This window comes from Delphinapterus leucas, unplaced genomic scaffold, assembly GCF_059928025.1.
Source record: "Delphinapterus leucas isolate spDelLeu-1000000601 "Yukka" unplaced genomic scaffold, BTC_Dleu_Yukka2 spDelLeu_asBTCV2_sq25, whole genome shotgun sequence".
Taxonomy (NCBI): domain Eukaryota; kingdom Metazoa; phylum Chordata; class Mammalia; order Artiodactyla; family Monodontidae; genus Delphinapterus; species Delphinapterus leucas.
Window position 1 is genome coordinate 12,135,864 of NW_028322234.1, and position 11,223 is coordinate 12,147,086.

General features: G+C 54.2%; 1 protein-coding gene across 4 annotated transcripts; it reads left to right on the forward strand.

Moving 5' to 3' along the window:
- Positions 1-6,238: 6,238 nt before the first annotated feature.
- On the forward strand, positions 6,239-10,849 carry S1PR5 (sphingosine-1-phosphate receptor 5). 4 transcript variants are annotated; one of them, XM_030764449.2, is made up of 3 exons: positions 6,240-6,880; positions 7,241-7,300; positions 8,714-10,849. In XM_030764449.2, the coding sequence occupies exon 3, from the start codon at positions 8,732-8,734 to the stop codon at positions 9,932-9,934; it is 1,203 nt and encodes a 400-aa protein (XP_030620309.1). In that variant the 5' UTR covers positions 6,240-6,880; positions 7,241-7,300; positions 8,714-8,731; the 3' UTR covers positions 9,935-10,849. The 4 variants fall into 4 exon arrangements, with proteins under 4 accessions (XP_022412901.1, XP_089761608.1, XP_030620309.1 ...); XM_022557193.3 differs by lacking the exon at positions 7,241-7,300 and having other exon boundaries at positions 6,239-6,880; XM_089905482.1 differs by lacking the exon at positions 7,241-7,300 and having other exon boundaries at positions 6,239-6,403.
- Positions 10,850-11,223: the final 374 nt, after the last annotated feature.

Here is an 11,223-nt window from a genome sequence, read left to right on the forward strand (position 1 = left end):
CTGCTGCCTGCTACAACCTGGAAGAACCTCAAAACATTATGCTAAGTGAAAGAAGTCTGGTGCAAAAGGCCACATATTGTATGATTCCATTTATACGACGTATCCAGAATAGAGAAATCCATAGAGACAGAGTGCAGATCAGTGGTTGCCTTGGGCTGGGGGATGGCGATGGGGAACAACTGTTTAATGGGTGTGGGGTTTCCTTTTGGGGTGATGAAAATGTTTTGAAACTAGATAGAGGTGGTGGTTGAATACCATTGTGAATGTCCTCAATGCTACTGAATTGTTCCTTTAAGAGGATTAATTTTAGGTTACGTGACTATCACCTCCATTTTTTTTTTTTTTTTTGGCTGCGCTGCGCAGCCTTTAGGATCTCAGTTCCCTAATCAGGGATTGAGCCCAGGCCACTGCGGTGAAAGCGCTGAGTTCGGACTTTCCTGGTGGCACGGTGGTTAACATCCGCCTACCAATGCAGGGGAAATGGGTTCAAGCCCTGATCCAGGAAGATGCCACATGCCTCGGAGCAACTAAGCCCATGCGCCACAACTACTGAGCCTGCGCTCTAGAGCCCACGAGCCACAACTACTGAGCCCATGTGCCACAACTACAGAAGCCCACGTACCTACAGCCCGTGCTCTGTGACAAGAGAAGCCACTGCAATGAAGAGTAGCCCCCGCTGGCCGCCACTACAGAAAGCCCACACACAGCAACGAAGACCCAACACAGCCAAAAATAAATTAATAAATAAATTTGTTAAAAAAAAAAAAAAGAAAAGCTCTGAGTCCTAACCACTAGACCACCAGGGAACTCCCTCAATTAAAAAAAAAAAAGGAAGTACAGTAAGCTAGGCCTTTGCTCATGCTGATTCCTCTTCCAGGAACACCCTTCCCTCTGCCTTCATGTTATTCTGACCTCAGCTCACTTCACCTCCACAAAGAGGCCTTGCCTGCTCTTGGATCTAAAATGGTCCCCAGGACTTCCCTGGTGGCGCAGTGGTTAAGAATCTGCCTGCCAATGGAGGGGACACAGGTTCGATCCCTGGTCCGGGAAGATCCCACATGCCGTGGAGCAACTAAGCCCATGTGCCACAAAGACTGAGCCTGCACTCTAGGGCCCGTGAGCCACAACTACTGAGCCTGCGTGCTGCAACTACTGAAGCCTGCGCGCCTAGAGCCTGTGCTCTGCAACAAGAGAAGCCACCGCAAGGAGAAGCCCGCGCACCACAACGAAGAGTATTCCCCGCTCGCCGCAACTAAAGAAAGCCCGCGCACAGCAACGAAGACCCAATGCAGCCAAAAATCAATCTATAAGTAAATAAAATTTTAAAAATAAATAAATAATAAAAAAAATTAAAAAAAATAAAGTGATCCCCATTCCGGGAATTCCCTGGCGGTCCAGTGCACACTTTCACTGCCAAGGGCACAGGTTCAATCCCTGGTTGGGGCCCACAAGCTGCGCGGCCAAAAAAAATAAAATAAATTCCCCATTCACTCCCGTAACACATTACATTTTATTTGTTTATAGTACATGTCACTATATGGAATTCTCTTAATAACTTGTGTATGATCTTTTTTTTGTCCCCCACAAAAATGTGAGCGTCTTATGGGCAGAGGACCATGGTGTTCCCATTTTCAGATGAGGAAATGGAGGTTCAGGGAAGTTTAGAAACTGAAAGTCGCCCTGCTACCTGTCTCCTCTGAAATCCATGCTCCTGGCACTGCAGCCAGAGATTTCAAGCTCAGATACTGTGAGAGGCCAGGCTGGCAATAGAAATGTCCAAAGCCTCCTGGTGGCGTGGCCTGGGAGTATATGTCTTCTCGAGGACCTCTCAGGCTGTAAAATTGCCTTTTCTAAAAAAAATTTAATTTAATTTTTTGGCTGTGTTGGGTCTTCGTTGCTGCCTGCGGGCTTTCTCTAGTTGCAGAGAGCAGGGGGCTACTCTTCGTTGTGGTGGGTGGGCTTCTCATTACGGTGACTTCTCTTCTTGCAGAGCACGGGCTCTAGGCACACGGGCTTCAGTAGTTGTGATGCACGGGCTTAGTTGCTCCGCGGCATGTGGGATCTTCCTGGACCAGGGAACAAACCTGTGTCCCCTGCATTGGCAGGCGGATTCTTAACCACTGCGCCACCAGGGAAGTCCCTAATTTTTATTTTATATTGGAGTATAGTTGATTTACAATGTGGTGTTAGTTTCAGGTGTACAGCAAAGTGAATCAGTAATACATATATACATATCCACTCTTTTTCAGATTCTTTTCCCGTATAGGTTATTACAGAGTATTGAGTAGAGTTCTCTGTGCTATAAAGTAGGTTCTTATTAGTTATCCATTTTATATATAGTAGTGTGTACATGTCAACCCCAATCTCCCAATTTATCCCTCCCCCCACTTTTTTTTTGATCAATAAACTCTATTTTTTAGAGCAGTTTTAGGTTCACAGCAAATTGAGCAGAAAGTACAGAGATGTTCCATATACTCCCCGTGCCCCACTCCCAACCTCTCCCACTATGGACACCCCACACCACAGCAGTGTATTTAGTACCACTGATGAACCTACATGAACACATCATTATCACCCAAAGTCCATAGGCCCATAGTGGCTCCCCCACCCCCACCCCTTCCCTCCCCGGCACTGCGAGACTGCGAGGCATGCCAGGATCTTATTTTCCGGACCAGGGATTGAAACTGTGCCCCCTGCAGTGGAAGCACGGTCTTAACCACTGGACCACGTGGAGTCCCGAAAGTCCATAGAGTTTTTACATTGAGGTTCACTCTCTGTGTTACACATTCTATGGGTTTGGACAAATGTATAATGACATGTATCTACCATTACTGTATCATACAGAATAGTTTCACTGCCCTAAAAATCCCCTGTTCTCTGCCTATTCACCCCTCCCTCCTCCATAATCCCTGCCAATCACTGATCTTTTTACTGTCCCCATAGTTTTGCCTTTTCCAGAATGTCACATGGTTGGAACTATACATCATGTAGCCTTTCCACATTGGCTTCTTTCACTTAGGAATATGCATTTAAGTTTCCTTCATGTCTTTTCATGGCTTGATAGCTCATCTCTTTTTGAGCTGACTAATAGTCCATTGTCTGGATGTACCAGTTTATTTATCCATTCACCTACTGAAGGACATCTTGGTGGCTTCCAAGTTTTGACAATTATGGATAAAGCTGCTAGTAACATCCATGTGCAGGTTTTTGTGTGGACAACACTCTATTCTTTAGAAGCAAGTCTCAAAGTCCAGCTTCTTCCCTCAAGGAGGGGGGAACTTAGCTCTCCCCTTTAGAGGGAGTTTCCAAGAATTTTTGGACGAAGATTAAGGCCACCTAGGTGATTAATAAATATTTGGGAGGAGAAACTTTGAGGCTATGCGAATGTCTTCTTTCTCCTTAAAGTTTTACCCATTAATTTTCTCATTAATCTGTGGATTCTACCTGCAACAATTATCACAGTGGTATTCTAACAGTGATTTTTTATTTTCATCATTCATTATACTTTTTTTTTTTTTTTGGCTGCATCATGCAGCTTGTGGGATCTTAGTTCCCTGACCAGGGATCGAACTCTTTCCCCCTGCAGTAGAAGTGCAGAGTCCTAACCACTGGACTGCCAGGGAATCCCTCATTATACTTTTATTAATTGGAATTCTTCTGTCAGGAAGATTTGTTCCTTCTCCCTCATTTTAAAATAGATTCAACCATGTATTTAAATCGGTATGGATTTGTGGACATTTATTCTATTTATTCTATTCATATAAATCAATTCTATCGCTATTTATTTTGTTCAAATTGTTCCAGCTTTGGCCAGTGGGAGTTCTTTCAGACTGGCTCTGGTGTCTTTTTGGCATTTTTTTTTTTAAAGCACTCTGTCTAGAAGATGCTCCAGGGCCCTTGTGCTGTTTCTCTGCCCCAGCCCTAGAAGTGGTCGTTTCTCCAAGAAGCCCTGGTTCCTCATACTGGAAAATGGTATTTAGAAACCAAGATCTGGGTGCTGAGTGTACTCATTGCTACCGGGGTGTCATTGCTCTGAGCCCTCGGCAGACAGAGCTGGGAAATGTGTGTGTACTAACCCATGTGTACACTCACATCCATATTTACTTTCATATCTAACTGTTAAAATAAACACTTCATAATGATAACCCCATCCAGCACCACACTGCTTATTTGTAACTTCATTCTCCAACAGTATGAAAACTGGTTGTCAGTATCTACAACATATGTACTTATTTGTTCAGTGCTAGTACATAGCAGTTCCAAAATTAACCCGTACCCCTGTGAGAAACAAATATACCGACCAGACTAGTGTTTCTGTACAGTTCAGACAGATGTTTGAATGGGAAACCTTTGAGCCAAGCAACCGAATCTTGAGGTTGTGAGCCGGAGTTGGCCCTTCGACCTCCAGTTTGAGACAACCCCCCACCATCCCCCCCACCCCACCCCACCGAAACCATGAATGCTCTGGTCTCTGGCTGTGGGAAAGTTGTCAGTTTGCACCTCCCTGCAGCCACATTCATGCCTCAGGACTGGTCAGAGGGAGATGGAGAGGGGGGGAATGGGAAGTCCTGCTGCAGCCCTCTGACTCTGGATGGGTGGAGGTGTGAGGGTACTGTGGGAGGCATTTTGCTCTTTCAGAGATGAGGATACAGCTCAGTGAGAGTGGGCACAGATTGGGTGGGGCGGCCCCTATGGGTGAGGGCCCTGGCAGTAGAACCTGCCGGGCAGGTGTGCCGGCCCAGACATGCATCAGGCAGCGGGCTGTGGCAGGAGCTCGGAGGCCAGTGGTGCCCTTCCCCTGGGAAAGAGACCAGGCATGGCTGGGGGGCAGGGGGTGGAGGCAGGTTGGGGTGGTGGTGGTGCCTGGGGTTGATGGGGCCTGAGTTGAACCCCTTCCTAATTCCTCCTCTGGGATAAAGTGGTGACCAATAGCACCTGAGCTAACATTTACTGAACTCTCACCTGTGTCTCGCAGCTCTGTTCCACTCCTTCCTCCTCAACAGCATCCCTCGGAGTGGGGACTGTCATTATCCATTTTACAAAAGAGGCCGCCAAGGCTCAGAGTGGGTGTCACTTGCCCAGAGTCCTAGATTACAAAGTAGCTGAGTCCAGCTCCACACTCCAAGCTCTTAACCTTTACTCAGTGACTGGGCAGAGGGACAGACAGGATCCCTGGCTTCCTGGAGCTGGGAGTCTAGGGCAGAGACCCACAGTATGCCAGATGAATAAGTAAATATTCAAGGTAATCTCAGATGGTGCCAACTGCCGTGTGAGCTTGGGGAGGAGGGGGACGCAGCAGGGAAGGCCTCTCTGTGGAGGTGACTGGCTGGAAGGGCTGGAAGAAGGATGTTTCAGGCAGGCTGATCCCCAAGTGCCAAGGTCTTGAAGTGTGTGAGGAACTGGGGGGAAGTCAGTGGGGCTGGAAGGGAGCATGACAGAGGAATAGCAGAGATGTAAGGAGGAAAGACTGTGCAAGGCCTTGTGGGTTTTGAAGGCCTTGTAGTTAGGGTTTGGACTTTAACTCTGAGCCACATATGGAGCCATGGGAGGGTCTAGAGCAGGAGAGGGCTGTGATCTTGTGGGATCTTGCGTACGAGGTGGCATGAGTTGGGGGTGCTGGGCCTGAGACCCGTGGCAGGAAGAGCCCCCCTCCACCCTGCGGGGCCCGTGGGAGGTGAGATCGCCGCCTGGGAGGTGAGAAGCAGTCACTTTCCCACCCTGGGGTGTGGCTTCCCCTTTGCAGAATGGGGTCATTTATGTATCACATGACGTGTGCCAGGCATGGCCCCGCCGCGTCTGGGGAATCTTCAGGGCTCATCCCAGAGGGCTTGGTCGCGGGAGGCTGTGGAGCTCTGGCACCCAAACCTTAAGGCGCCCCCCTTTCGTGGGCCCCACTGGCTGCGCTGTCCCTGTGTGGGACCTGTTGGAGCAGGCAGGAGTGGTTGTATTTGGAGCCACAGGGATTCCCTAAGAGGCTACACGGGGATGCGACCTGGCCTGGGTGTCCCACGCGGTCCCTCCCCTGGCGGCACCCTTCCGATCCATCCCCAACCTCTGGCTCATGGTCCCTGGGACGCCCTCACCCCACCCGTGACCCGCAAAGCCTGAGGCAGCAGGTGCAAAGGGCACAGTCCTGGTGAAGGTCGTGGCAGCCAGGCCCAGCCCCCCTTCCCGGCTGTGGCCTCTGGTAGGAGGGAGCTTCCCAGCCTGGAGGCTCCTGGGAACTGGGGGTGTGGGCTGCGGGGCCAGTTGGGACTGGTCCGTCGGAGGAGCGGAGGCCTGGGAGAGACGTGGGAGAGGCACAAACAGAGAAAGAGAAGCGACTGAGAGAGACACACAGAGACGGGGAGAAACAGAGACGGAGAGACCCTGACAGAACAGAAGAGAGACACACAGAGAGAAAGTGAGGGAGACAGTCATTCATTCATTCACTCAGCGGCTGCTTACTGGGCACAGGCTGTGTCCAGGCAGTGCCCACGACAGAACGCAAATTCCTACCCCTGTGGGGCTGACTGGTAGGGACACACTCCAGAAACATGACAACCGAGTAAATCACGTTGTCCGGAGTGATAAGGGTGAGAGAGACGGGGTGGGGGAAGCGGGAGAACCAGGGGGACTTACGAGCCAGACTCTCCTTATCTGGGGAGGAAAAGGTTCCCACCAGAATCTTGACCGCGCCTGCCCCTCCCCCACTCGCCCCAGACGGGGGGTGGGAGCGGGGAAATGGGGTGGGGCCTGAGCCCGGAGGCCGACGGGACCTAGCTGCTGGGGGGAGGGGATTGAGGCTACTGCTGCCGAAGACCCCTCCTAACCCGGGTTGCCAGGGTCCCTCCGCCGGCGGGACGTCCTTGGGGTGCAGCCCAGGAGGTTCAGTTGGAAGGTAGGTGGAATACAGGGAGGGACCAGTGCCCAGAGGACAGAGAGGACCCCTTTACTTCGGTGGGGGTGGGGTGGGCGGGGGGAGAGGCTGAAGAACCCTCCCCTTCTCATGTCTCCGGGTCCTCCCACCGCGACGGAGCGTCCCTGGGAGAGAAGCCCAGGCCCGGAGGGGGGAGCTGAGGGCTCGCCTGTGCCAGTCGCCACCAGGGCGCGTTCCGGTGCCGCGGCGGGTGGCACAGGCTGGCAGACACGGGCTGGGAGCCCGGGCCCCAAGGGAGGTGGCAACTGCTTGCGACCGCCGGCACTCGGCCTTGCGGGCCCGCCCCCTCGCCTGTCAGCTCCAGTCCCGCCCCCCGAACAGAGGCAGCTCACTCAGCTCCAGGCCGCTCGACGGCTGAGCGCACAACGCCTGGGCACAGGGGTGAGTGTACAGCACTGGGTCCTTTCGCGCGCGGGGCTCGGCCTGGCCCAGAGGGCGTTGCCCTTGTCACTACCCTTGTCCCCTTGCTTGGGTTCCTCGGCCTTTCCGGAAGGCCTCGCGGGAGAGGAAAACCGGCGACTTCGGGACTGGATGCGGGACCCGGGATGGGGGTGTTTGTGGGGCGCCCGGAATCCCCTGGCCTTGCTCCCTCCCAGCCACGCCACTGCAAGTTTCACTACCTCACTCCTGCCTCCAGGCAAGACGAGGCGAGGCAGGCGGTGCACAGGGTGTGAGCCTCTGTGCAGTGTTCCCAGCAGAGCGAATGTAACCTGTATCTGCGTGTATCTGCTGCCCCCTTCCCCCCCAGCGTGGCTGAGTCCGTGACTCCCTGTGAGTCCGTATTTGCGCCTGGTTCCCTGTGTGCAGCTGAAGCTGTCTGGGGTGCATTTGTTTCTGCCATGTCCAACTAAGTGCGTTCCCCTCCCTAGGCCTTGGTTTTCTCATCTGTTAAGTGGGACTCCCGTGATTGTGTAACTGTTTCTGCGTGGATGTGTTTGTGTGGGAGCGTGAAAACCTTTGTGCCTGCTTCTATGCAGGGTACTTTGAGCGTCAGCTTCCTCGCCTGTAAATTGGGGACGAGGGGATTATAGCGTGCAGTCACAGGTGGGAGGTATTATTATAGTTTAATGACATATATGCCCTTCTGCAAGAGTCTGTGAGATGTGGATCCTGTCTGCTGCCCTCAGGCTCTGTCGCTGCAAAATGCGTGGATAGGCTCAGCTTTCTCCCTGGGGTTTTGTGGCGGATGAAGGGGGGTTCGCAGGAAAAAGCCCTGTGTGCAGCGAGGTGTGAAGATTGTGGGGCTCTGGGTTCCAGGCTTGGTGTGGGTGGAGTTTGTGAAATTGTGGCCTGTGAGACTAGGCATAAGATCCCGTCTGCGTGTGGCAGAATCTGTATATCTTTGCCTGTGTCTCTCTGTCCATGTGTGAACGGGCATTCGTGTTTCCCTGATGGGGTGTAACTGCGCATTTTGCCCTAGTTTGTGACTACCTGTGCACACGTCCTTGTCGGTGTGTCGCTGTATTTGTGTGTCCCTTTCTGTGTGTGGCTATTTCTGTCTATGATTAATACGCCTCTGGACATCCTTGCTTGTGTGTGAATTATTAGTGTACCTTTCCTGTGGGACTTGTGTTACCCTGTCCCCTTGTGATGTTATTTGTGTGTCTTTGTGTCGGCCTGTCTCCATGGACACCCCCCTGCCATCCCAAACTCCCTCTGGGCCCCGTAGTGCGTGTGGGGTAGGGAGTAGGGGGTTAGGGCCCCCTTCGCAGGTGAGGCCCCGCCCGTGCCCGCCTCCGCAGGCCGCGGGGATGGTGCGCGCCAGGCCTGACATTGCACCCAACCTCTCTGCAGTCTTGGGGCGGGCAGCCCATGGAGCCGGGGCTGCTGCGGCCAGCGCCAGTGAGCGAGGTCATCGTCCTGCATTACAACTACACCGGGAAGCTCCGCGGTGCGCGCTACCAGCCCGGCGCGGGGCTGCGCGCCGACGCCGTCGTGTGCCTGGCCGTGTGCGCGCTCATCGTACTCGAGAACTTGGCCGTGCTGATCGTGCTCGGACGCCACCCGCGCTTCCATGCGCCCATGTTCCTGCTCCTGGGTAGCCTCACGCTGTCCGACCTGCTGGCGGGCGCCGCCTATGCAGCCAACATCCTGTTGTCGGGGCCTCTCACGCTGCGCCTGTCGCCCGCGCTCTGGTTCGCTCGTGAGGGTGGCGTCTTCGTGGCGCTCGCCGCGTCCGTGCTGAGCCTCTTGGCCATCGCGCTCGAGCGCCTCCTCACCATGGAGCGCCGGGGACCCGGACCCGCTCCCTCAGCTCGTCGGGGGCGCACGCTGGCGCTGGCGGCCGCGGCCTGGGGCGTGTCGCTGCTCCTCGGGCTACTGCCCGCGCTCGGCTGGAATTGTCTCGGCCGTCTGGACGCCTGCTCCACGGTCCTGCCGCTCTACGCTAAGGCCTACGTGCTCTTCTGCGTGCTCGCCTTTGTTGGCATCCTGGCTGCCATCTGCGCACTCTACGCGCGGATCTACTGCCAAGTGCGCTCCAAAGCGCGGCGCCTGGGGGCCCACCCCGGGGCTGGCGAGGGCGCCTCGACCCGCGCACGCCGCACGCCGCGCTCGTTGGCTCTGTTGCGCACACTCAGCGTGGTGCTCCTGGCCTTCGTGGCTTGTTGGGGACCACTCTTCCTGCTGCTCTTGCTGGACGTGGCGTGCCCGGCGCGCGCCTGCCCTGTGCTCCTGCAGGCGGACCCCTTCCTGGGCCTGGCCATGGCCAACTCGCTTCTGAACCCCATCATCTACACGTTCACCAACCGCGACATGCGCCAAGCGCTCCTGCGCCTTCTCTGCTGCGGCCGCCGCTGTTGCAGCCTAGGCCCGGGTGCCTCCCAGCCGTCGGGGAGCCCCCCTGGGGCTTCGGGCGGCCTGCAGCGCTGGCTGCCTCCTGGCCTGGATGGCAGCTCCAGCCACTCCGAGCGCTCGTCACCCCAGCGGGACGGGCTGGACACCAGCGGCTCGACAGGCAGCCCTGGCGCGCTCACAGCCGCCTGGACCCTGGTACCCCCTCCAGCCGCAGACTGACGCCCCTTGGTCCGCCACTGGCCTCCCTAAGAGCTCTTTCGCAGACTTTCTTGCTAAATTAAGGAATTTATAGGAAAAGCAGCTGAAGATGGTGGAGGCAGAAAAGACGCAGGAGAATGTATTTTATTGACGCTAAACCCCACGGCAATGAACAAAACAGACAAAAATCCCTTCCCTTGTGGGATTGATGTTCTGGTGGCAGACACAGACAATAACGGAATGAAGAGGTATGGAGATAATTCCAGTGACAATACACTGATGCGATGGTGGTCAGGGGATGCCTCTCTGCAGAGGTGGTAACATGTGACGTGAGATGGACTGTCCCGGGAACTTCTGAAGGAAGATCATTTCAGGGTGGGGCTGCAAAGGCCCTGAGCCTAGAATATGCCTGTGTGTTCTCTGAAAAGCACATATGTCAATGTGGCTGGAGCGGAGGATGGAGAGGGAGAGTGGGAGGAAACAAAGGCAGGGGGATAATGGGACAGATGGGGCAGGGACTTATGAGCCCAGGGGAGGACTTTCTTTTGCTCTGAGTGAAGTGGGTTCATGGAGCGTTCTAGGCAGAGGAGGGACTTAATCTGGCTTACGTGTTTACAGATGCCTCTGGTCTCTGTGGAGGGTGAAGCTAGGAGAACAAGGTGATGGTGACTGCACTGGCCTAGGGGAGTGGTGATAAGGAATCAGACCGTGTGGATTCTCCATGGATTTGGGAGGTATTGGACAGAATTCCGGAGGAAATTGGGGGTGGGGGAGAAAGGAGTCAAGGACAGCTCTTCACTCGAGAGGAGAGACCAAAGACAGGGCACCCTAAAATTTGACTCTAGGAGACTCAGCCAATTCCTATCTGAAACAAGATTTCTTTGAATGTGGTGTCAGATCCTTCATAAAGAATAAAAATACAATCGAATAATAAAAGTGATTACAGTTTATTGTGCCTGGATAGTCGCCCCATAGTGCTAGGCCCAGGACAGGCCTTTTTCTCACCCTTACTGCAACCTTTCAAGGTAGGTTTCCTCACCCCCATTTGACAGATGAGGAAACTCCAAGGACAAAGTACCTTGTCCCAGTGTCTGAGCCAGGATACAAGACCAGGTGGTCAGGCTCCAAGGTCCGAGGAGGCGCAGGCTTGATGTCTGGTCCCTCTGGAGGGGTCTGTTAAGGCCAAGCAGACACTCCCTCCTTCAAGGGTCTGCATTTTCGGCCAGGGGCGATCCTAGGGCCCCGTTTGTTCCCATAAAAGGCTTCAGGAGCGGAGGCCGCGTCTGCCAGCTGTCCCTGGCCCCCAGGTG